This window comes from Phacochoerus africanus, chromosome 11 (genome assembly GCF_016906955.1).
Source record: "Phacochoerus africanus isolate WHEZ1 chromosome 11, ROS_Pafr_v1, whole genome shotgun sequence".
NCBI lineage: Eukaryota > Metazoa > Chordata > Mammalia > Artiodactyla > Suidae > Phacochoerus > Phacochoerus africanus.
In genome coordinates, this window is record NC_062554.1 from 91,542,094 (window position 1) to 91,569,551 (window position 27,458).

A 27,458-nucleotide genomic window follows, 5' to 3' on the forward strand; every position below is an offset into this window, starting at 1 on the left:
GCCTTCCCACTAAACTCTTGACTGTGGAGACTTGTGATAGGGACCTGCCTTGCACAGCTAGTCCAAGTCAACTTCTATTGCTATGTATCAGTGAAGAACACCAAATAAAATTAGCTCATTCTTTAGTACCTCCAGGTCCTAAGAACAAAGTCTGTCTTTGGACAGCACCATACGTCACAGCCTGCCAGGGTATTATGTAACTACCATATACCATTTATTCCAAAGGGAAACTTTAAGGCCATTCTTATTTTAATAACTGGATAGAAATCAATTAATGCTGACATTATAATGTCATAAACTGTATTCAGTGTTAACATCAATTTATTTTGTCACTCTGGTCCTTATATTAAAATTGGTATGTTAATCTTAACCATTTTTTTTTTTAAGTAAAGGTAGGATCTAACTATTTCATCTCAATGAAAACATCCACATCATGTTCTTCTGAATAATTTACTTTTCTTTGAGAGGGTAGGGGTGGGGTGTCTGGCAGTGATAAAGACTTCTAATCATCACACTAAACCCAATGTGTACTCGGCCAGGTCTACCCCATCATATTTTGCCATGACTGTGTAATTATTTGCTTTCTGGGCCTTGTTCCAGAAAGATTTTATGCTGCTTACAAAATACACAAAATCTCAAAAGATAAGACAGAGGTGAAGATATAAGGGCACAGGAACCTCAACAGAAAAGATGGGATGAAACCAGAAATGCTGTTATTATACAAATTTGGCTTGGAGTTCTCATCATGGCTCAGCAGAAATGAATCTGACTAGCATCCATGAGGACACAGGTTTGATCCCTGGCCTTCCTCACTGGGTTAAGGATCTGGTGTTGCTGTGGCTGTGGTATAGGCCAGTGGCTACAGCTCCAATTTGACCCTTAGCCTGGGAACCTCCATATGCCATGGGTGCAGCCCCAAAAAGAAAAAAAAAAAAAAACCACTTTGGACCCAAGCTTCCTAGAAGCAAATTAAAGAAGAAAAAAAATTACTTGCGTGATTTACCATATTTGTAAAAGAAAAACTATTCATGTTGCTTAGTAAAAACTACTTTTGGAATTTCTATTGTGGCACAGCAGAAACCAATCAGACTAGGAACCACAAGGTTGTGCGTCTGATCCCTGGCCTCGCTCAGTAGGTCACAGACATGGTTTGGATCCTGTATTGCTGTGGCTGTGGCATAGGCTGGCAGCTGTAGCTCCAATTGGACCCCTAGCCTGGGAACCTCCATATGCCAAGGGTGTGGCCTTAAAAAGAAAAAAAAAAAAAAAAAACGAAAAAATTACTCTTCTGGGTACTGATCCCAGAAAAGCAACTTCTGATTGTCCTCAGAGGCCTAATGTAACAGCTGTCATTGTCAGAGCGCAAGTCCAAGAACCTCGCAAACATAGCCTGAACGTTTATCTCAGCCTAGAAGATACTGAAGACCACTGCTGCAAGAAAAGCTCATGGGCAGGAACTGCTGTAATCTCAAAAGCTGTACAGGAGTTCCTGATATGGTACAACAGGATCATCGGCATCTTGGGAGCACTGGGTCACAGGTTTGATCCCTGGCCGGGCACAGTGGGTGGGTTAAGGATCTGCAGCTATGGCTTAGGTTGCAACTGCAGCTCAGAGCTCATCCCTGGCCTGGGATCTCCATATGCTGCAGGGCGGCCAAAAATGGGGGAAAAAAAAAAAAAAAAAGCTGTACAAAAGCAAAACCATCTTTCTTTTCTTTTTTTTTTTTCCGGTCTTTTTGCCTTTTCTAGGGCCGCTTCCCGCGGCATACGGAGGTTCCCAGGCTAAGGATCCAGTCAGAGCTGTAGCCACCAGCCTACGCCAGAGCCACAGCAACCCGGGATCCGAGCCGAGTCTGCGACCTACACCACAGCTCACGGCAATGCCAGATCCTTAACCCACTGAGCAAGGCCAGGGATCAAACCCGCAATCTCATGGTTCCTAGTCAGGTTCGTTAACCACTGTGCCACAACAGGAACTCCAAAACCATCTTTCTTATACAGTGATGGGTGACAGACTATAGATGCTTTTTTTTTTTCTTTCACTGATTTTGGGAAGGTGGGAGTGGAGTAGCCAGTAATACATCCAATATGGAGATTAAGAATAAATCTACAAGTTGAAGCTTTGGAAAAGGAATGGTGAGCAGAGAAGAGCTAAAAGGACCAAAGTGTAATAGAAAGAAGGGGCAAAGACATGAAGAAAGCATCAGTATGCAGACAGAAAAATGGCCATTACTGGGATGAAAACAGAAGCAAGAGAAATCTAACAGGCGGTGCTAGAGGAACGCAAAGGGAGCATACCAACAGGTGGAGACCAGGGCTGAAGGGCAGGTGTGTACTCTGGGCAATGGCACCTGAATGAAAAGCTGACTCATCAGATGTCTGAAGCTTGATAAAGACATTTCTGAACACTTATCTAATTCCTTTTGTTCCAGTTCCATATCCACCAATTATATCGCTGACCACAAATTACCTTTCAAGTAACTGGGAATAGAAGGCACTGCTTAAACATCCTGTCTACTGGAGAGTCATTAAACCGTGCCCTTCTTATATGGCATTCTGCACAGTAAGCCATGTCTCTAGGTTTTGGACACCCAGATAAACAGGTAATTTTTACTTGTAAGGCTAAGAAGCCAGAGGAGCAGGATCAAGACGGTGGAGGAGTAAGATGTGGCACTCACGTTTTCCCATAAACACATCAAAAAAATACATCTACAGCAATTTGCACAGAACATCTACTGAAGGCTGGGAGAAGAAACTTAACCTCCAAAAAGGGCAAGAAAACAAGAAACCCTCCACATAACTGAGTAAAAGAAAAAAAAAAGAGAGAGAGAGAGAGAGAAGGAATCAGGATGGGGCTAGCACTCCTGAGAGGGAGCTGTGAAAGAGGAAAGGAACCCACCCTGAGAAGCCACCTAACCAAAGGGGAGAAACAGAGGGACCTCCAACTCGCCAAGAAAAGCACAGCAGCTGGACTAAGGACAAAGCAGAGTGAGAGCTGCACAGATCATCTGCACCACCGCCCCAGATACTTGGACGGGGGCTGGGCTCTGAGACTCAGGCTCTGGTGGTCAATTCCAGGGAGAGCACTATGGTTGGCTGTGTGGAGACAGCCTGAGGGGCTAGGGAGCAGAACACCACAGCCAAAGAAACCCTGAGAAGAGGTCTGGGCCCACAGGAGAAGCAAGGCACCACTGTTGGAGAGGGGGAGGGGCGGACCTCCATATGAATCTCCCTGCGCACGTGTGGGCTCTCAAAGGGCAGAGTGCCACTAGTGCAGGCTATGGGTGGCAAGAGGCCATTTGCTTGGGCTATGGGAGACCAGACACCTATTGCGTGGGCTAAGGGCAGTGGGGTGGCTAAGCATGTCACGGCACCTCCTGTGCGATCTACAGGTGGCAGGGATGGACCACAATAGTCATCTCAGAAACCAGATGGAGGCGTGGCATGCCACCATTAGGGGCCTGTGAACAGGCTCCACCTGCGGCCCCAGTCACTTCAGAGGTTGGTGAAAAAGAGGGCACTGCAACAGAGCACCACCTGCTGCTGCTCTCTCTCTCCTGGGAACACACCCACTGAGCTGCTGCCACTGCCAAACGCTCCAGACAGCACCCACACATACCTGATCACTGTCACTTCCCAGGGCCCTGCAACTAGAAGCAGCCTGTGCAGCAACTCCTTCGTGGTCTAAGCAGGACGGGGTCCTTCTTGCATGGTCTACAGGTGGTGGGGGAAAACCACTGCGGTTATCTGATGCCAGAGGTGGGCATGGCCTGCCACCACTCGGGGTCTGTGAACAGGTACCACTTGTGGCCCCAATCACTTCAGAGGGCATTGTAACCGAAGAGCACCCATTGTTGCTCACTCCCCCTGGGGACTCACACACCCTGCCACTGCCAAATGTTCTGCAGTCTAAATCTGCCTGAGGCTCATTATCACTTCCCAGGGCCCTGCAACTAGGAGCAGCCTGCACCACTTTCCTGCAAGTCCTTGCTACTGTCAAGAGCCTAGCAACCAGGCACTGACTACTCGCCCTGCCCATTGCCTCCTTCTTCCTGGAAACACACTCAGTACCCTATGAAGGGGATTACAGCCTGCTCACACCAAAGAAAGAGACAGCAAATATCCAAACTCCCATGCCGAAAATAAACAGTAACACCCCACAAAATGCAAAGGGGTGCTCTTGCATAGAAATAGTCCTCCAAGACTTCAGTATTTGGTTTCCCTAAACACAGAGAAAGTGAAAAACATAAGGGAAATGAAGAAGCTCAAGAACATTCCCACTTAAAAGAGAAGAATTCACCTGAAGCAGCAAAGAGTGAAATAGACTTCTGCAGTCTAATAGACACTGAGTTCAAAAAGGAGACAGTGAAAATACTGAAGGAATTAAGGGTGAATATGAAGGAATTCAGAGCAGATATAAACAGTAATGCAAATTACTTTAGAAAGGAACTGGAAAATATAAGGAGGAGCCAAAAAAATATAAGAAAATTAATTTTCAGAAACACAAGCTGAATTAAAGGCACTAAAGAGTAGAATGAATAATGCAGAGGGACCAAATTAGTCCCTCTGCATTATCTTGGAAGATAGAATAATGGAAATCACCCAATCAGGATGACAGACAGACAACCAAATGAAAAACATGAAAGCAATACAAAAGGTCTATGGGATAATATAAAGCAGGGCAATCTATGCAGAATAGGTTTACCAGAAGGAGAAGAAAAAGGAAAGGGGATTGAAAACATATCTGAAGATGTGGCTGAAAACTTTCCAAATCTAAAGGAAATGGGTATCAGGATACAGGAAGCACAGAGGGCCCCAAACAAGTTGAACCCAAACAGGTCCACACCAAGACTTATTAAAACAAAAATGGCAAAAGTTAAAAGGATTCTAAATGCAGCAAGAGAAACACAAAGTGTTGATTATAAGGGAACCCCCCTGCTAAGGTTATCAACTGATTTCTCTACAGAAACCAGAGGCCAGAAGAGAGTGGCAAGATATATTTAAAGTTCTAAAAGGACAAAAATATGCAGCCTAAAATACTCTACCCAGCAAGAATATTATTTAAAATAGAAGGCGGATTAAAGAATTTCTCCAACAAACAAAAACTAAAAATTATAGCAATACTAAACCCCTATTATAAGAAATACTGAAAGGGCTTCTCTAAATAAAAAAGAAGTAAGAAGAAATAGGATGGAGGAAATCACAATTGGAAAGCAATCACTTAAATAAGCCAGTATACCAGATCTAAAACAAAACAATTTAAACAACAAAAAAAAACGCTACTGTAGGGAGTTGCCATTGTAGCTCAGCAGAAATGAATCTTATTAGCATCCAGGAGGATTCAGGTTCAATCCCTGGGCTCGCTCAGTGGGTTAAGGATCCGGCATTGCTGTGAGCTGTGGTGTAGGTCGCAGACACAGCTCAGATCCTGCGTTGCTGTGGCTGTGGTGCAGGCCAGAGGCTACAGCTCCGATTTGACCTCTAGCCTGGGAACCTCCATATGCCACAGGTGCATCCCTAAAAAGATTAAAAAAACAAAACAAAACCCAACCTATTGTAAAAGTGATGATAAACACAAGGAACAGCAAAAGGACAAACATGAAGATGTTAAAAAAGGACTTCAAAAATCACAGAATGTGGGAAAGGAAAGTAAGAAAATCTAGACTTTTTTTTTTATAATGTGTTTGAGCCTACATGACCATCAGGCTAAAGCAAACAGATATAGGAAGGGGTTAACACACTTGAAAAAAAGGGCAACCACAAATAAAACCCAACATTACATTCACAAAAACTAAAAAGAAAAGGATACAAGCATAAAATAAAATGAAATCATTCAACCAAAAAAAGAAAGGAACAAAGGAGAAACATAGAATCAACCAGAATTCAAGGTTTTAAATGGTGATAAATACATATTTATCAATAAATACCTTAAATGTCAATGGACTGAATGCTCCAATCAAAAGACACAGAGTGGCAGATTGGATAAAAAAGCAAGAGCCTGCAACATGCTGTATACAGGAGACCCACCTTAGGGCAAAGGACACATATAAACTGAAAGTCAGGGGATGGAAAAAGATATTTCATGCCAATGGAAAAGACAGAAAAGCAAGAGTTGTAATACTCCTATCAGACAAAATAGACTTTAAAACAAAGGTCATAAAGACAAAGAATAATGCCATTTAATGATAAAAGGGTCCATTCAAGAAGAGGGTATTATAATCGTCAATATATAAGCCCCTATTGTAGGAGCACCCAGCCACCTACAACAAATACTAACAGACTTAAAAGGAGAAACTGATGGGAATACAATTCATAGCGATACAGGCTTTCCTCAAAAAAGAAGAAAGATCTCAAATTGACAACTCAACCCACCACCTAAATGAATTAGAAAAAGAACAAACAAAATCTAATGTCAGCAGAAGGAAGGAAATCATAAAGATCAGAGAGGAAATCAATAAAACAGAAAATCAAGAAACAATAGAAAAAAAAAATCAAAAAAACCAAGCACTTTTTCTTTGAAAGCGTCAGCAAAATTGGCAAATCTCTGGCCAGACTCACCAAGAAGAGGAGAGAGAAAAAAAAACAATAAAAAAATAAGAAATGAAAAAGGAGACATCTCAACAAATATTGCAGAAATACAGAAAAACGTAAGAGAATACTATGAACAATTATATGCCAACAAATTTGACAACCTAGAAGAAACTGACAACTTTCTAGAGACTTACATCCCATCAAAACTGAATCAAGAAGAAATAGATCAACTGAACAGACCAATCACGAGAAATGAAATTGAGTATGTAATAAAAACATTCCCTACAAACAAAAGTCCAGGACCAGATGGCTTCACAGGTGAATTCTACCAAACATACAAAGAAAAACTTATACCCATTCTTCTTAAACTGTTCCAAAAGGCTGAAGAAGGAACACTCCCAAAACCATTCTATGATGCCACCATCACCGTAGCACCAAATCAAAGATACCACCAAAAAAGAAAATTATAGGCCAATATCTCTGATGAATATAGACACAAAAAATCTCAACAAAATTTTAGCCAACCGAATCCAACAACATATAAGAAAGATCATACACCACGACCAGGTGGAATTCATCCCAGGTTCACAAGGATGATTCAAAATATGTAAATCAATCAATATCACATACCACATTAACAAAAGGATAGTCAAAAACCACATATGATCACAATAGATGCAGAAAAAGCATTTGACAAAGTCTGACATCCGTTCATGACATAAAATCTTACCAAAGTGGGTATAGATGGAACATACCTTGACATAATAAAAGCCATTTATAACAAACCCACAGCAAATATAATACCCAAAGGAGAAAAGCTGATGGCCTTCCCACTGAAAATCTGGATCAAGACAAGGTTGCCTACTCTCACCATTTTTATTCAACACAGTATTGAAGTCCTAGCCACAACAATCAGATAAAAGAAATAAAAGGTATCCAAATTGGAAGAGAAGAGGTAAAATTGTCACTCTGTGCAGATGATACTATATATAAAAAACCCTAAGGAATCCACACAAAAACTGCTCAAACTGATCAACAGATTCAGCAACGCAGCAGGATAAAAGAATAGCATTCAGAAATCAGTTGCATTTCTGTATATGAACAACGAAGTATTAGAAAAGGAATACAGGAGTTCCCATCGTGGCTCAGGAGTTAACAAATCCAACTAGAGGAGTTCCCATCGTGGTGCAGTGGAAACGAATCCAACTAGGAACCATGAGGTTGCAGGTTCGATCCCTGGCCTCACTCAGAGGCTTAAGGATCTGACATTGCCATGAGTTGTGGTGTAGGTCTCAAACGAGGCTCTGAACTGGTGTTGCTGTGGCTGTGGTTTAGGCTGGCAGCTGTAACTCAGATTACACCCCTAGCCTGGGAACCTCCATATGCCACAAGTGTAGACCTAGAAAAGGGAAAAAGCCAAAAAACAAACAAACAACAAACAAAACAAAAAAACAAATCCGACTAGGAACCATGAGGTTGTGGGTTCGATCCCTGGCCTCGCTCAGTGGAATAAAGATCCAGCATTGTAATGAGCTCTGGTGTAGGTCTCAGACATGGCTCAGATCTGGCATTGCTGTAGCTCTGGCATAGGCCGGCAGCTACAGCTCCAATTGGACCCCTAGTCTGGGAACCTCCATAGGCTGCAGGTGTGGCCCCAGAAAAGACCTCTCCCCCCAAAAAAAAGGAAATAACTTTTGAAATTAAACCTCAAAAAATTAAATACCCAGGAATAAACCAATTAAAGGCATGAAAGAGATATATGCTGAGAACTATAAAACATTAACCAAAACATAGATCAAGGAAATGGAAATCCTCTTTAATTTACAGATATTCCATTCTCATGGGCTGGAAAAATCAATATCATAAAAATGACCATACGACCCAAAACAATCTACAGATTCAATGCAATCCCTATCAAATTACCCATGACATTTTTCATAGAACTACAACAAACAATCAAAAAATTTATGTGGAACCATTAAAGACCCAGAATTACCAAAGCAATCCTCAGGAACAAATACCAAGCAGGAGGCCTAACTTTCCCAGACTTCATACAATATTACAAAGCCAAAGTAATCAAGACAGTGTGGTACTGTTGCCCGAACAGACATACAGACCAATGGAAGAGAACTGAGAAGCCAGAAATAAACACAGACACCTACACAGTCAATTAATCTTTGACAAAGGAGGCAAGAATATAAAATGGGAAAAACACAGTCTCTTCAAGTGGTGCTGGGAAAACTAGACAGCCACATGTAAATCAATGAAACTGGAACACACCCTCACACCATGCAAAAAATAAACTCACAAAATGGCTTAATGACTTAAATGTAAGACAAGACTCTGTCAGACTCCTAGAAGAGAACATAGGCAAAACATTCTCTGACATCAACCTTACACATGTTTTCTCAGGTCAGTTTCCCAAGGCAACAGAAATAAAAGCAAAAATAATCAAACTGACAAGCTTTTGCACAGTGAAGGAAACCATAAAAAAACAACAACAAAAAACCCAAAAAGACAACCTACAGAATGGGAGAAAACAGTTTCAAATGATGAAACTGAAAGGGCTTAATCTCTAAAATATACAGTTTTTACAGTTCAACAGCAAAAAAAAGCAACAACCCATTTGAAAAATGGGCAAATAACCTGAAAAGACATTTCTCCAAAGGAGATATACAGATGGAAACAAGCACATGAAAAAATGCTCAACATCACTAATTATTAGAGAAATACAAATCAAAATTACTAATGAGGAACCACCTCATAACAGTCAGAATGGCCATCATTAATAAGTCCACAAATAAAACATGCTGGAGAGGGTGTGGAGAAAAGGGTTCCCTCCTATGCTGTTGGTGGGAATATAAATCGGACAACCACTATGGAAAACACTACAGAGGTACCTCAGAAAACTAAATACAGAACTACCATATGATCCAGCAATCCCACTCTTGGGCATATATCCGGACAAAACCTTTCTTGAAAAAGACACATGCACCCATATGTTCATTGCAGCGCTATTCACAATAGCCAAGACATGGAAACAACCTAAATATCCATCGACAGATGAATGGATTAAGAAGATGTGGTATATATTCACAAGGGAATACTACTCAGCCATACAAAAGAACAAAATAATGCCATTTGCGAGAACATGGATGGAACTAGAGACTCTCATGCTAAGTGAAGTCTGTCAGAAAGAGAAAGACAAATACCATATATCACTTATATGTGGAATCTAATATACACCACGAGTGAACATTTCCACAGAAAAGAAAGGCATGGATTTGGAGAACAGACCTGCAGTTACTAAGGGGGAAGGGGAGGGATGGACTGGGAGTCTGGGTTAATAGATTCAAACTATTGCATTTGGAGTAGATAAGCAATGAGATCCTGCTGTGTAGCACAGGAAACTGTATCTAGTCACTTGTGATGGAACATGATGGAGGATAATGTCAGAAAAAGAGTATGTTTGTATGACTTCATCACTTTGCTGGATAGTAGAAATTGACAGAACACTGTAAATCAACTATAATGGAAAAAATTAACATCATTAAAAAAATTTTTTTAGAAAAAGTTAAAAAAAAAAAAAAAAAACTAAGAAGCCAGAACAATGGGTTATGGACTCTTTTACCTGTGAACTTAAGTCTCTGAGATGAGCTTGAAAAAATTCATCATCATTTCCCTTTCGTGTTACACATTCTTTGCGTTTACGTTTTTGTTCAGCTGCATTACCCTGAACCCATCTTCCTAAAGCTTCAGAGGTGAAAGGTATTCAGGACACAAGCTGCTTCTCAATGGATTTCGGCCAGATGCCTATCGGCAAAACTTCATTTGCACTTCTTGGCACACTCTATGCTATAGAGCTTGAAATAACAGAACAAAACTGCTCAACTGAAAGTTTGCATAACTGGTCTGCCAATGAGTAATTCCTAATCTTCTATCATGAGGAGATACAAGAATGAGCAAACAGTGAGGTTAAGTGTATTTACTTTGTGGGGAGCAGAATTTAAGACATCACAAAGGCATGGAGACATGCATGCCAGCCAACAACACTAGCCTTCAGGAACCAGGCAGAATGCCAGGGTCTCCCTTTGGCTTGTAAAATCTACTCCTGGGAGTTTTTTATTTTGTTTGTTTTCTTTTGTTTCAATGGATTTTGGATTGGAACTGGAATTGAGTTTATTCAACTTCATGACCTAAACAGAATTCTGAAGTCTTTTTTAAAAAAAAAAAGGTGGGGGGGATTTTTTTCTCCCCTCATGGCTCAGCAGTTAGCGAACCCAACCAGCATCCATAGGACATGGGTTCGATCCCTGGCCTCATTCAGTGGGTTAAGGATCTGGCGTTGCTGTGAGCTGTGGTGTAGGTCGCAGACACAGCTCGGATGCCATGTTGCTGTGGCTGTGGTGTAGGCCTGAGGTTACAGCTCCAATTGGACCCCTAGCCTGGGAACCTCCATATGCCGTGGGTCTGGCCCTAAAAAGACCAAAAAAAAAAAAAAAAATCCTCCCCTTAACTAAGTAACCAAGTCCTCTTAGTAATAATGTATGTAGGCAATGGGTTATTTTGAAATTGTTTACCAACAAAAGAGCCACACCCACAGTAAGATATCCTAAAGAGTAGAATGAAAAGACTTCCTGAGTCATCTGATCTAACAATTCCTTTCAAATCATGAAATATTTTGTTTCTTAAAGAACACCACAAACCAGGTTAAGATCTAAGAAAAGTGTTCACCTTTCTTGCCTCTTGCCATAAGCAGAAAGTTGGCAATTTTAAGATTACACTATTGCTCTAGAGACTTGGGAAGACTCCAAAGATGCTATCAAAATTATGAAGACAACAGCACTTGAGCTAACTTCTGCCAACCCACCCATCAGCTGCGAAGACCAGCCAGCTATGGATGGTGTCGTGGGCTATGCCAATTCAAGCCCTTGCTCTGCCCACTGGCTGCCAACTGCCTCTTCCCTACTGTTTGAGCATTTCTGAAAAAAAAACATTTCCTGTCACTTATAAACTTGAAATTTGCCAATTAAGTACTGCATGAGCCAGCTGTGAGGCAGGAACTAGAGAGTTTTGTCTGTTGAATGAACTCTTTGACTCTATTGGAAAAATCAACCTGGCAGGTTCCAGGAAGAAGAGTATGTTTTAGGGGGAGGAACGGCACAGTTCTGAGATGGAAGAGAGGCAAGGGATTTATCCAAGAACAAGAAGATGCATCAATTCTACTTTCATGTTACAAAGCAGAAGTGAGAAAACATGAGTAGAAAAATGAAACAACTCTAAAAGGGGAAGCAGTACATAAAAACAGAGTCAGAGTCTTTGAACCATTTAGTCATCAAAACCCACTCCTTGCCTCAGGCCATATATATTTAAAGTAAAAGTAGAGATTTGCTGCTAATCTACAGGCATCAGGAATAAAGACATTATCTTAGTAAGTAACCTGGCTTCTCTGTGAGAGCTTCTGATGAACAGTAAGCTGCTCAGCAGCAGCTGGAGATGCAATGGAGGAGTACTGTCACATGTTGACAGCAAACACTTGCCAACCTTGAATTTTCTAATCCAGTTTTTTAAATATAGGCAGACCTCAGAGACATTGTGGGTTCGGTTCAGCACTATCACATTAAAGCAACTACGGCATTTGCAGCATACGGAAGTTCCCCAGGCCGGGGGTCAAAGCTGCCAGCCTATGCCATAGCCACAGCAACTCAGGATCCAAGCCGTGTCTGCGACCTACACCACAGCTCACAGAAATGCAGGATGCTGAACCCACTGACCAAGCCAGGGATAAAACCCACGTCATCATGGATCCTGGCTGGGTTCTTAAGCCACTAAGCCACAGCGGGAACTCCATGAATAATTTTTTAAACACTTTCAACTTCAGCATAATTATAAAAAAATAAATATGAATAGCATTTTATTTCTCTACTTGAAGCATTTTTAGGGAACAATGACATGTCTACATTTGATTTATGTGACAAAATGGAGCCTATAGTACTTCAAATAAACATCAAGCCAGGTGGAACATCTTTTGCTGTGAGCAGTAATTTCTTTAACCAGTGTTTCTTTAAGTTTAAATCAATATCAGTACTATTTTGGCTTCATTATTTTGCTTCATTCTTAGGGAAGATCCAAATAGATTTCCTAATTTTCAGCTAGGTTTTTGAATTCAGTTTGCTTAAAGGCAAACACAGGAAGCAAATTTACTGATTTAAATTGGACCTCAAATTAGCCTACATATAAAAACGGGCCCATACCTCCTATTCCAAACTCTCGCCTCCCCCCCCCAGAAAAGCCTGGAAGAATATATACTAAAATGTTAATGGTGAATTTTACCTTTAAGCATTTTTGTATAGTTTTAATACTTATAGTAAACATATCAGTTTTATTACCAAGAGGAAAAAAAACCATTTTTTAAATAAAAAGGCAATTACTGTACTCACTGAAAATTAAAAAAAAAAAGCAAATATGGCAATAAAGTGAGTCGCACAAAATTTTTTATTTCCCAGGGCATATAACCTACTATAAATGTAGTTTAAGTGTGCAACAGTATTATGTCTTTAAAATTGCGCATAACTCATTAAATATAATGCTATTGGGAAAATGGCACCAACAGATTTGTTCAATGCAGGTTGCTGCTAACCTTGACTTTATTTAAAAAAAAACTGTATTCTGTAAAAACTAGAAATATTTGATCTGAAAGAAGAGTTCTTAGAGCTAATCATCTAACTCAGTTTCTTCAGTGTATGAGTGAGAAAAGAAACCCAGAAGGAAAAGGAGACTGACCCTCAGTGATACAGAGTCCCTAACAGACTGGCTGGCCCATCTTCCTTCAGGGCTTCTGCTCTTTCCCACCCCCACCCCCCTTAGCTCCAAGGTACAAACACATCAGCCCCCGCACATCACCTTTAGCTGTGGTGTAAAGCTTTAGCAAACATGAATCTATTCACATTTGATATGAAATTTTGAGGCCTTTCTTTAGATCAATAGGCTTTATTAAATGGTTTCTAGGCCCCAAAATGTTTGAAGTGCAGGTGCACTGCAGGGAAAGATGCAAATATTGCCAACAGCAAAGGCAGAAATATGCGCACACGCTGCAAGACAGACCAAGGCTAAGCACACCTCACAACCTGGTGGCTTCAGAGACAGGCAAAGGAAATTCTCATTCTTACAGGGATAAAATATGAACAATCTCGGCAATGTGTGTTCTTTATAGAATTCTAGCCACTGATAAAATAGAATCCCCCATCTTTTCCCCCTGGACATTTCCCTAGACTGGTAAAGGAGGTATCACTCAAAACTTTCCATGATAGGAGTTCCTGTCGTGGCTCACGAATCCAACTAGGAACCATGAGGTTGCGGGTTGGATCCCTGGTCTTGCTCAGTGGGTTAAGGATTCAGTGTTGCCATGAGCTGTGGTGTAGGTCACAGACACGGCTCAGATCTGGCATTGCTGTGCTTCTGACATAGGCCGGTGGCTACAGCTCCAATTAGACCCCTAGCCTGGGAACATCCATATGCCACAGGAGCGGCCCACAAAATGGCAAGAAGCCAAAAAAGCAAAAACAAAAACAAAAAACAAAAACTTTCCGTGATAAGAAAACAAACCAGAAGGGAGAGATGTTTAAAAAAAAAAAAAATTCAAGAAAGAAGACCCTAGAATGTTAATTTTATTTCATATTTGTCTACCTCCAATTGTTACTGATAGTGCAACTGAATTGTGAATTCAAAAAAATTGTGTAGAGTGTCTGCTATGCCCTGCTTATTTTCATAATATCGCTTCTCTCCTATTTCTAACCTTAGAAAAAATGCTACTCTTAAAAAGCAAATATAAAAATAAACATTATTTCTCAATAATCCTTAAGCTTACACAACAAATAAAAGCTGTTAAACATTTGCACACAAACATACACACACAACAGATTTGTGGGTACGGCTGTCTAGGCTGACTGTTTAATAAATACAAACATTCAGAATGGAAAACGTGTCTAGTCTTTATTGATGTTTCAAAGCAGTAAACATTCGTTCAGGTGAAGTTCAAGATGAAGGAAGCCTTTTAAAAATCCTTTCCTTCAACATTTAAAAATAACTAACCTCCTCAAAGTCTCAAACTCTTCTTTTGACATTCAAAAACACATGCTGACAACCCTACCACCCCAAAACATCAAAAGAAATAACTCACGTGTCTCCTCTACAAAGATAAGAAGCTCCCATTGACAAGAACTGGAAAGCATGTGTTGGTGCCAAACTGATGAAAGATCCCACAGGGACCAGATCTTACAGTGAGGTTTTTTTCCCCATTAGCATGTCATGCCCCACTACTCCGAGTGACAGTCTGATGGTGTCCCTTTGACTTCACCCCACTCAGTCATCAAGAAAGTCAAGGCACATTGTCTTACCTCAAACTGTGGGTAAGGAGGAGTCATAGCTGAAGGGGGCCCTGAGGTGGGAGGTGGCATCCCTGAAGTGGGTGGGAACAGACCCAAGGCATTCAGATTTAATCCAGGAATTAAATGTGCTTGAAGCTGCAATGGTAAAAAGGTCCCTTCATTTTCCAATTAAAAGATAAAGCGTAAGTGAGCATTTGTAAGTAATAATATTCAGATTGTGACCTCTTGTCTAATAAAGAAAAAAATCATTTTATGACTCCAATTTTACAACAAAGCAGATATTCCATGTGATTATACCTGAGTGTATTACGCTATGTCTGTTTATATTTCTTGATATTTTAAAATACATGTGCTGTTTGCCTCCTCTTTGATCTGAGGTTTCCTCAAAGCAGGGAACATAGCCTTCCTTTCCTGTACAACCAGCTCACAGTGCCCAGACGTGTAAGGACTCTACTCTCTGGGCACACAGGAAAAGCAGACAGAAAATTCTCCATTAACTGAAGAAGCAAACAAACAAGCTATGTTTATTGTAAAGCAAACCAAATAGCAAAAACAGCTATTAAGAGAGCTTTACTCCATGGACACAAATTTGGCAGTCATGAGCCTAAAGACCTAAAACAAAGTCAAGCCCTTTGGAAACCAGGTCCCATTCCCAGGTCACTTCTACAAATAACCTATCTTTGGCATGAATTCAAAGGGGCCAGAAATGGGATTTTGTTTTAATTCAATTTTATAAGGGACAAGAGGGTAAGGTGGCGATGACAGGGTTCAGGCTTGAGCATACTAGAGAATCTTTTTCAAGGCCTATGGTGTTGAAATTACAACCAATCGACTGAAACATTTGGATGAGCAGTTATGTGAAGGCAGGCAGGCAGTCATGTGGGGGTAAAATGATTAGCATTCTAGGCTCTTCCCACAAAGGTAGTATCATTTTTATATGTCCCTTCTGTGAGGTACAGTGTTTCAGATGACAGGTCTAATCAATCTTTGACTTGAAAATTCAAGATGGACTTTGGAAATGCTACATTTTCGGCACCATTCCATCCATTAAGGAATGTCAGCGATTCACTTTATTCTATTTTATTCTCTTTTATTTTATTTTATTTTATTTTTTTACATGTCATTTTAGGCCGAACCTGTGGCATGTGGAGGTTCCCAGGGTAGGGGTCCAATCGGCCTACACCACAGCCACAGCAACGTCAGACCCGAGCCGCGTCTGTGACCTACACCACAGCTCACAGCAATGCCGGATCCTTAACCCACTGAGCAAGGCCAAGGATTGAACCCATGTCCTCATGGATGCTAGTCAGGCTTGTTAACCACTGTGCCACGATGGGAACTCCAGCAATTCACTTTAATTCACCTGCACTACACAGATTATTTGAAACTCTTTTATCTCTCAGGTTTATGAGCAACCAAGTTTTAAATTTGTATTCATATAGCAGCTTTTATATGCACTGTATCTATTATCATCTTAACAAGCCCCATTTTATAAATGGGGAAACTGATGCTCTAGAGACCAAATAAGTCATCCAAGAGAACAGACCTACAGCTAAGAAAGGGGTAAGTTGGGACTCAAACCCAATTCACATACCTCTAAAGCCCACATTCCTCCAATACTAACCTCCCTCAAATTCACACTGCATGGGAGATATTAACCTTTTTTAGGTAGGTATTAGTCTACCTCACAGGTAAGAAAGCTAAGGCTCCAAGTTGGCTAAAATCGCAGAGATAGCCTAGCCTAATGGCAAAATCTGTGTCTTCCCAACTATCCTAGGGCACTCGCTCTGATGCTAAAAAACAATTAGAAACCAGCTCTAATGATGACACCATGAAAGAAACCAGTGTTAATGCAACTGAAAATATCTTTTAACTGTTCATCGAAATAAAGACATTTCCTTTATATTAAAACTAACATTCATAGAAGCAATATCATTTTCATAAGACTCCCTGATTTTCTTCATGATCTCTTCCTCCGCTTTGGCACATGTTTCCACATTGCCTTTGACTGTAATGGTGCGCTCTGGATTGTACAGTGTCAGTTCCTGCAATCTGCGGATTGAAACAGAGGGGAAAGAAATTACAGGAGGAAGACCGTTAATAATAGTTCAGCAAGGTGGCAATTAAAACCCAACTGTGGAGGCTGGCAATATGTAAAAGGGGGTGGTTAGACATGATGAAAAATGCATAAGCCCCAAAAGACATGAACCCAAGAATTGTAAAGCTGCAGGAGAGAAGAAAATACTGCCCCCCCCCAATAAAAATCAGTGGGTGCACACAGTTCAAATAGGTCCATGTTTTAACCAGAGTATACTTCTTGACCACTTCAACTGAACTGTTTTTACCATTTAATGGTAAAATGTACAGAAAATGATTAGAGGGATCTACAGTTTCATTGAAACCAAGAACCAGCTGAACATAACCTTTAATAAGTATGTACCCAATCTGCCCTGACCAATTTGAGGCGTAATTGCCATTCTCGTGCAATTGCATTTTTCTGGGTCACCAAGCAAAGAAGCAGCATATAATATTCCAAAGGCATAAATAATCAGAAATATTCCAAAAAGGCAAACCAGAATTTACATGTCTAAACTTGCTTTCCATCAGTAATTTTAGAATTTAGATCGAAATAGGCTGGAGGGAATAATATAAATCGATCCATTTTGACTAATTTTTTTTTTCTTTTTAGGGCTGTACCTGTGGCATATGGAAGTTCAAGCTAGGGCTGAACTGGAGCCACAGCAACGCCAGATCTGAAACCCAGTGAATGAGGCCAGAGATCAAACCTGCATCCTCATGGATACTAGTTGAGTTCTTAACCCACTGAGCCACAATGGAACTCCTTGACCAAAATTTTTAAATGGTCCCTTGATGAATATTTAGACAACTAAAAAGTTAGAATGTGACAGCAATATTCAGAAGCTCCCTGCTTGACTTTGATGTTGTTGAAGCTTTAAAATCCACTGACATGACATCTCGGACCACCTAAACCTGAGTCAGTTAACAGCCTCAAAGGGAAAGCAAGAGGAGACAAGATTCAGTACACAGACTGAAAGGGTATACAAGCCTGGGACAGCTTTCCTCATATTCCTCGAATTAGAATTCTCATTCTCACTACTGGCAAAAAGTCTGAAGCTAAACTTGAGCCAGCTCAATGGCCTATTATTCCTTAATTTCTTCCTAAATTTGTTAAAAAAAAAAAATCTACACAGCGAAGACTGTTTGTCTTTGACTATCTCAAGAAGTGTATTTCTCATTGCCAGGCTCAACCCACCTCTCCCTTGCCAAGCACTTTGTATTAGTTTTCGCTGCTTCCAAAAACAGTTTTTAAGATTTTTTTTTTCCTCTTAAAAACCTCCCCTTTCTGAGCATAAAGTTCAAGACAGGGTAGAATCACTTGTTATTTTTACCACTTGTGGTTTTTCCTTTCTTTCCAACCAAGCAAGACGTTCCTACTTCCTTACTGGCCCCTTACTCCTTGCTACAAGAACACATCGCCCCAGTCTTCCTCTACCATTCTCCACTAGTCCATCAATCTCTTTCCACCTCAACTCGTTTTTGTTTTTTTAATTTAATTTTGTTTTTTGGCTGTGCCTGTAGCATGCAGAATTTCTAGGGTCAGACACTGAACTCAAGCCACAGCAATGACACCAGGATCACCAAGAAACTCCCCACCTCAGTTTTTGGGGGTATTCTAAAGGAAACAAAGAAAAGTCACCTTCAGAAAAGAAAAGCCTTTCCATATAATTTCAGAGCATTCATGCACCACAGGTGTGGTGGCCAGCCTCCAAAATCACCCACTCCCCAGGGACAGGGGGTCCCCTCCCATGATGAATAGAGCCGACTTGCGTCAATAATAGGAAAATGGTAAAGAGTGCAACTTCTGAGGTTATGTTTATGAAAGACATGGCCACTTCTGTCCTGCTTTTTGTAGATCATCCTTTCTGAGCGAAGAGGGCTGTCATGTCTTTTTTTTTTTGCCATTTCTTGGGCCACTCCCGAAGCATACAGAGGTTCCCAGGGCTAGCAGTCTAATTGGAGCTGTAGCCTCTGGTCTACACCACAGCAACATGGGATCCAAGCCGTGACTACAACCTACACCACAGCTCATGGCAATGAAAGATCCTTAACCCACTAAGCAAGGCCAAAGATCGAACCCGAAACCTCATCGTTCCTAGTTGGATTCGTTAACCACTGCGCCATGACGGGAATGCCTGCCATGTCTTGAAGACATCCCAAGAGCTCTGTGGAAAGAGCCATGAGGTGAGGAACTGAGGCCTCACTCCACCAGCCAGCACCAACTTGTCAGCAACATCAAGAGACCCTGAAAACAAAACCAACCAGTCAAGCTGCTTCTGAATTCCTGACCCACAGAAACTCTGTGAGCCATAAATGTTTACTCTTGTCTTCAGCTGTCAAGTGTTGGAATGATCTGTTACAGCATAATAGATAACACACTGGGTAATGTATTCCAACTTTGGGAGTCTATATCAGAAAACTTCACCAAGACATCAGCTTGGCAATATGAATGATAAGAATTTAGTCTTCCTGCCTCTTTAGTGCGAAGAGTTAATGCTTTCAATATGAGTTAGAACCAGATAGCAGCCTGTAGACTGGTTTGCAAAATGAAGCCTACTTGTATGGGGGTACAGGCCGGCTCAAAGAGCTATAAAATGCTTAATATATAATCTATAGCTTAGAAAGAATGTTTGCAATTTTTCTAATTCAAAAGAAAGCAGAAGTTTCCGTTGTGGCTCAGCGGTTACAACCCTGATTAGTATCCATGAGGATGCAGCTTCTATCCCTGGCCTCGCTTAGCGGGTTAAGGATCCAGCGTTGCCTCGAGCTGTGGTGTAGGTCACAGACGCAGCTCAAAACCTATGTTGCTGTAGCTGGGGCATATGCTGGCAGTTGCAGCTCTGATTTGACCCCTAGCCTGGGAACTTCTATATGCCACATATGCGGCCCTAAAAAGCAAGACAAGAAGGGGAGGGGAGAGAAAAGGAGAAAGAAAGGAAAGAAGGAATAGGAAGGAAGAGAAGAAAGGAAGGGAAGGAAGGGAAGGAAAGAAAGAAAAAGAGAAAGAAGGAGTTCCCGTCATGGCGCAGTGGTTAACGAATCTGACTAGGAACCATGAGGTTGAGGGTTCGGTCCCTGGCCTTGCTCAGTGGGTTAAGAGAGAGAAAGAAAAAGAGAAAGGGAAGGAAGGAAACAGAGAAAGAGAGAAAGAAAGGAAGAAAGAAAGAAAAAAGAAAAGAAAGGAAGGAAGGAAAGAAAGAAGGAAGGAAGGAAGGAAGGAAAGAAAGAAGGAAGGAAAGGAAGGAAAGGAAAATAAAGAAAAGGCAGGAAGAGAAGGCAAGCAAGTCCAGCACTTACGGAGATATTGTGATTTTAGTATCTGTGTCTTGCTCAATTTTTTTAAGGTTTCTTCCTTCCTTACCAATAAGACGTCCTACAAAGTTATTATGGGCTAAAATCTTCAAGGGAATCTCTTCTGTGCTGTAAAGAAAAAAAAAGTCATTAAATCAGGGTAAGTAAACCTTGTTACTCTTGGGTAACAAGATAATATTCATTCATTAAACATTTACCCCCTGCCTACCATATAAGAAGCTTTATTCTAGGTAGAGTTTAAATCTAGCTGACCATAAGCCTACATTCTAGCAATGCATGAGCAGAAGTGGTTTAAAAAATAAACAAAAAACAAACAAACATTGACAAGTATTTGGATAGAATTATTTTTTTTATTTTATTTTTATTTTTTTTTATTATTTTTTAAAGTTTTATTTTATTCATCTCAGGGAATATCTTTCAATGATGGATTCTGTTAAGTCTTTGAAAACATCTTACTGAAACCATATTCTGAAACCGCCCAATACCAGGACACAATGTAAAAATGCAAAAGAGTATGATTTTAGAACAATTTAAGAACACATACCTGGAGATAATATGCGGAATTTATAAAAGAAAACAGAAGGAACTCAACAGCAGTTACACTTTGGGAGACAAGTGTAACAGCAGGAAGAGGGGTTTTCATTTTGTACCTTATCATTTTGTACCTTTCTGAGTTTGTAAGTCATATACATATTATTATTATTATTATTTTGTCTTTTTGCTATTTCTTGGGCCGCTCCCTCGGCATATGGAGGTTCCCAGGCTAGGGGTCTAATCAGAGCTGTAGCTGCCAGCCTATGCCAGAGCCACAGCAACTCGGGATCCAAGCCGCGTCTGCAACCTACACCACAGCTCACGGCAACGCCGGATCGTTAACCCACTGAGCAAGGGCAGGGATCGAACCCGCAACCTCATGGTTCCTAGTCGGATTCATTAACCACTGCGCCATGACGGGAACTCCATATTATTGTTTTAAAAAAGTCACTGGCCAGAGTTCCCGTCATGACTCGGTGGAAATGAATCTGACTGGGAACCACGAGGTTGCGGGTTCAATCTCTGGCCTTGATCAGCGGGTTAAGGATTCAGTGTTGCTGTGAGCTGTCACAAACGCAGCTCGGATCCCACGTTGCTGTGGCTCTAGTGTAGGTCGGCAGTTCCGATTCGACCCTTTGCCTGGGAACCTTCATATGCCGTGTGTGTGGCCCTCAAAAGACAAAAAAATAAAAATAAAAAATAATAAAAAATAAAAAATGTCATTGGGGTTATTTGGATGGTGGGCTTTTTTTGTTCTTTTCTCTATACTGAAAAAGAATTTTAATCTTACAAAATAGCAACATGTGACACCTTTAACTAAAATATGTGTAATATATTTCGGAGGTCCCTACAGATCAAGGGCTGGTCATTACTCTGGGCTCTGCTTTTAGCACAGTACTGTGCTGTGTGCTATAAGCAGCATAGAACCCAATCTCTGCTCAAGGTTTCTGGGCAAAGATATTTAGAGTTTCAATCTGATTACCCCAATAAACCTGAAGTTTACCTATTAGCATAAGATTAGGGATTTCCCCACCTCAATACCCACCGCAGCTGTAGGATAGGGCTGGGCCAACATGCCCAGAGCTCCAATGAGCGCCAAGTAAAGGAGTGAGGATCTGGAATCCCTGCATTGCGAAACTCCCAGGGATATCTCTGGGATCTTGGGTGGGCTTCCAATGACCCCCATCACCTTCTTTTTCACAGCTAGACTTTTCCCATTAATACCACTCACAACATATCCAAACATGAATGAACAGAAAATATTTAAAAGACTTATGCTTTATAACCAAAGCAACAGTGTCAACCCACTGCTGTTCTTCACGACAGTATTACCCTTTGTTGGCAATTACCAAGTAAGACAGCATAAATCTCAGCCTCTTCACTGGTTAATTCTCTTTACTCACAATTTTATATCTTGAGCTTCTTTATGCATAATCTCCAAAATTGATTTACAAGCCGCAGAGGTGCCCTCGGGGGTGGACAGAATAGTTATCGACTTCTCAGCAGCACCTGCATTCTCCTTACGATGGACATCAATTCTTACAGCAGGCACAAGGGGAGAGAAAAACAAAAGCTGTAAGCCTGCATTCACAATAGAGTCCGTCATTACCAACTTTGAAGGCATAGGACTTCAGGGCAGAGTCGATGACTCACTTCCCTCAAGAGCATTAAACTCTTGATAAGCTGTCACCATCGATGAGACGAGTTTTAATTCCAGGAATACTCCCCCCCTCTCTTTGCTCAAGCAGGGATATCTTTTCATTCTGCCCAAGCTGCATATGCTTCATTTTCCTTTTTGGTACCACTGAGTCAATATCTCACATCTGAGAGCCTGTGTTCAAACAAAAGATTTTCTTCTACTCCAAACCCAAGAGGACCTTGAACACATGCTGAGAGAACTGAGCTGGAATCCCACAAGCCAGGTGGACTCCTGATTGTTACACACTATGTCCACCATCCACTGCATGTGGGGACCTCACTCATCTGTTTTCTCTTGAAGGGCTCTTTTCACACTCTGCCTCCTCGAGTGAGGAGGATCCACAACAAACAGCAATCAGGAATGGAACCCAAAGAGATGGCAATTCTACTTCAAAGAAAAGCAAATGGCCAATAAACTCAAAATGATGTTCAACCTCACTGGTCATTAAAACAAAGTGTCATTTTCTTCCAGACCTGCAAATACTTTAAAGGACAAAATTAAGTGCCGGTAAGAAGATGGGGGTGTATCTGGGCACGCTCCCACTTTTGGTGTGGGAGAGAATACAGACCAAACTGTCAGGACCCATCAAAGATAAACTGTTTATTATTTTTTTGACCCAAGAATTCTACTTCTAACATCTCCTACAGGTGTAGTCTCATACATGGCGCAAGAGTGCTATTTCTCACCCTTGCCAGTATCACCGTTTTGGGCCAGTCTAGGTCTTTGTTGGGGTGGAGCCGTCCTGTGCATTGTAGGATGTTTAGCAACATCCCTGGCCTCTACCCACTACATGCCAGTAGCACCTGCTTTATCCAGTTGTGACAATGAAAAATGTCTCCAGACATTGCCAAATGCTAACTGTTAGAGAAGACCACCACGGTACAGTAATGTTCACTGTACCACTATTTATAATAGAAAGAAAACTGGAATTATCTTTAAAATACCCATCAGGAAGAAATGGTTAAATAGCATTATATCCACATTATACAACTATATTAAAACATGTGGTCAAATTACAGTGCCAACATAGTAAGAGGCTCTTGATCTTAATGTGAAAACAATGCAATATATGCCACGGTATGTTTTCTTGTTTAACGACAGACAGGAGTTCCCGCTATGGCACAGTGGAAATGAATCTGACTAGGAACCATGAGGTTATGGGTTCGATCCCTGGTCTTGCTCAGTGGGTTAAGGTTCCGGCACTGCCATAAGCTGTGGTGTGGGTCGCAGACACGCTTGGATCTGACACTGCTGTGGCTGTGGCATAGGCCGGCAGCTGTAGCTCTGATTAGACCCCTAGCCTGGGAACCTCCATATGCTACAGGTGTGTCCCTAAAAAGCAAAAAATAAAGACTCACATTAGCAAACACAAGAAACAAGTCCTTGGGCATTGGATGAGGGTAATTTTTTTTAAATGTGCATACTTGGACCTTCTGAAATAAATGTGAAGTAAGTCTTCTGTTTAACAAGTACAAGAAAGGAGTTCCCTGGGTGCCTTAGCAGTGAAGGATTCAGTGTTACCATTGCTATGGCGAGGATCTGATCCCTGGCCCAGAAACTTCTGCATGCCACAGGTGCAGCCAAAAATAAAAAATTGAGAGTACAAGAAAGAAAATCAATTCTCCAAAGTATTTAGGAAAAATTAAGTATTTGTGAGTTCCTCTGACCACTCTAACTCTAAAGAGCAATGGAACTTGTAGTCATGAGAATGAATGATCACTTCATGCCAATCAACCATTGGAAGGCTTGGATTCATCTTCTTACACGTCTGACTGAAAACTGAAGATGTATCCCAGAATGAAAACCTGTAACTAAAAATAAGGTCCATGCAAAAATGAGTTATGTAAGGGATATCTAGAAATAACCCATTAAAAACTATCTTAGATTACAGTGCTGATCTCAGGAACCATCTTTCCAGCCATTGGAAAACCCCTCATCACTGGAAGTATTGCTTCTCCTCTAGCAGGCAACATGTGGATCTCTTTCCTTCTGGTTTATTTCCACCTGCTCACTGTGTTAAGGATTACTAAACTCTGACCCCTCTGAGGAGGGAATGTTGCTTTACAGATTAGGGTAGCCCTTCCAAGGCCATTCCAGAAACAGAAGATCTGATAATGACTAGTTTCAATGGCAAGAGTTAATTAAATCTGCTGGCAGAGCTGCAAGTGAATCATCGGATACAACAAAAATTGCTTCCCTTCCCTCTGCATCCTCCATCTTCCTGATTAAAACAAACAGTCCAATTTAAATCACAGAAGTTCTTTCCTCTGACAAGGAAATGAGTGGCTTTAAAAGGAACAACTCTAATCTGCCCCGTGACAAGGAAGGAAAACCATGTAGTAATTAGTTTCTGCAGGTAAAGGGGGATCAAACAGCAAGAAGCTTTTAAAATTTAGTATTAAAACCAGGCAAATTTCAGATGAAAACATATTAGGCTATGGTTCAGTTGTGTTCTACCCTCTACATTATGAAGTCAAGGCCACTGACTTTGCCCAAAAGTAATGAGCATCCAGCATCTCCTGCATCAAAGCAGGGGAAGACAGGACCAGACGTCACTCCACAGGGAAAGTGGGGATGCAAACACTAGATGCAATTTGTTTTGTTTCTGCATTAGAAATGAGCCAGCTACTTCAATGCAGGCATGGTGCCTATGATGAACATGGATAGCCTATGGGAATAAACACCTAGGCAAGGTATACACAGCACCATACTCATACTTCCTGAAAAAGACAACACTTAAGGCCTTGAACACACAAAATAATCATGTGTGTTGTGTGTGTGTGTGTGTGTGTGTGTGTGTGTGTGTTTCTTTTTTGGCCACCCCACAGCATATGGAGTTCCCTAGCCAGGGATCAGATCCAAGCTGCCACTGTGGCAACACTGGATCCTTAACCCACTATGCTAGGCCAGGGATTGAACCTGTGTCCAAGCACTCCAGAGATGCTATCAATCCCAATGCACACATCAGGAACTCCCAGAATAATCTTTCTTACTAAATTTAAAAAGCAAAATAATCCACAGTCATCTCTGCAGCTGGCCCAAGGCCATTTCCCTACCCCTTTGTGTAGAATGACACAGGAGAGGTTTATGCACACAGCCTCTTCTCCCTAGTACACCCACAGTTCTCCAGCCATCCCAGAGATATGTTTGCTAGCAGTTTACAGAACTAGGGGCAAGGACAGAGTTCAGAACACTAGGCTTCTTGGGGTCAAAATCCTCACTACAGCCTAAGAGGATGATTACCAAAGCAAAACACCAAATATATAATGTGCTGGAAGTTCAAAATTAGCCAAGTACCTTAGATTTAGGGGTACTAAATTCACAGTTATTTCACTCATTTGACAAATATGAGAGCTATCTACGTACCTATCAGGTTAGGATACAGTGGCAAATAAAAACAAATAGTTCCTGCTTTCTACTCCTAAAAAGTTAGCTCCACGGTTTGATGGAGAAGTTTCTAATCCCTGCCAATTAAAACTATCAAACAACATCCTAAAGAAAAAGCCATTCTAACTGCATGGCTTAAAATGCAGGATAAATATGAACCGTTAAGCTGAATGATTCTTCACTGAAGTAAATCAAGACTGAAAAACTAGCCCTATATTGGACCCAGAAAATTACTTCTCCAAGTGCTAAAAGTGTCAGTGGAGGTCAGAGTGGAGATGGGGGAGCAGAAAACAACAGAGAAGCTGCCCTTTTACTCATCAAGGCCTCCCTCATCAGAACTGGATTAGGGAGTTCCTGTCCTGGCTCAGCAGTTAACAAACCTGACTAGCATCTATGGGAACAAGGGTTCGATCCCTAGCCTCGCTCAGTGGGTTAAGGATTCAACATTGCAGAAAGCTGTGGTGTAGGTGGCAGATGAGGCTCGGAACCACCTTTGCTATGGCTGTGGTATAGGCTGGCAGCTACGGCTCTGATTGGACCCCTAGCCTGGGAACCTCCATATACTGCGAGTGCAGCCCTAAAAAAAAGGGGGTGGGGGGATTAGGTATCATTTGTTTTCACATGTGTGAAAATTTGAGGCCCCCTTTGAGATTAAGGTTTAGCCTCAGGTTTATATAAAACGAACACTAAAGATATCAAATCACAAAGTTTTTCCGGATTCCCTAGCACCAGACAAGAAGGGATCATCACAACCATGTTCAGAAGGATGTGAAGCACCAAAAGAACACACTCCGTTACTAAGACTCCCAAGGGGAAAATACGAATGCCCACCACACTCAGGAATACTCACTTAGACTGGGTCTGTTTGGTAATGTTCCGAATGGTGGCACCTTCTTTTCCTATAATGGCTCCAACAAATTGGGTGGGAACCAGTAGGCGTAGAGGCAAGTCACATGGTTTCTGCTTGGCCCCTGATCCTGGAGACCCCTGCCTCGATGAGCCCCTCTGCGCAAACCCACGGCGCCCCCGGGGCTGCTGCGAGGGGTTGTGCTGGGCGGCCATCTCGTCAGGGATGTAGGCCACTTTCAACGTGAAGCTCTCCAGCTGGTATCCATTCAGTTTGTCTAAAGCTCTGGAAGGTGACAAGGAGCAGAGGGGGGGAAGAAGAATCGAGCTATGTAACAAGCCTTTTAGCCAAGCAATACCCACCTCTTCCACTCACGATTATTTGCTCTAAAACTTCCAGATAAAGCCAATGAACAAGTAGCAAACCCAGAAAACACACAGAACCACCACCACCCCTTTTCCTTTGAAGTACACATAGGGAAGACCAACAAATTTCCAAAAGGAACATATTTGTCATCTACCAAGAAAGCAAAAAAAAACACTACGTCAAACACTTGACTAAACTATTAACCATGAGGTTACTAACAGCTTAGGAGTATCGCAACAGCAAGAGAGCGTGAGCAGTCCTTGTCCTGGCCTGTCTTTCCAAATCAGAGTGGAAAAGATGTTACAAATATACACCT

General features: G+C 41.4%; 1 protein-coding gene across 4 annotated transcripts in view; it reads right to left on the reverse strand.

Moving 5' to 3' along the window:
• Positions 1-27,458, reverse strand: part of IGF2BP3 (insulin like growth factor 2 mRNA binding protein 3) — a 167,181-nt gene that overhangs the window by 16,467 nt on the left and 123,256 nt on the right. For all 4 annotated transcript variants that reach the window (XM_047752031.1, XM_047752032.1, XM_047752030.1 and 1 more), the window contains 5 exons: positions 26,780-27,061; positions 22,247-22,381; positions 20,295-20,417; positions 16,835-16,970; positions 14,928-15,053 (listed from right to left, as the gene is read on the reverse strand). In XM_047752031.1, coding sequence (XP_047607987.1) covers positions 14,928-15,053; positions 16,835-16,970; positions 20,295-20,417; positions 22,247-22,381; positions 26,780-27,061 — 802 coding nt within the window. The remainder of the gene's footprint in view (positions 1-14,927; positions 15,054-16,834; positions 16,971-20,294; positions 20,418-22,246; positions 22,382-26,779; positions 27,062-27,458) is intronic.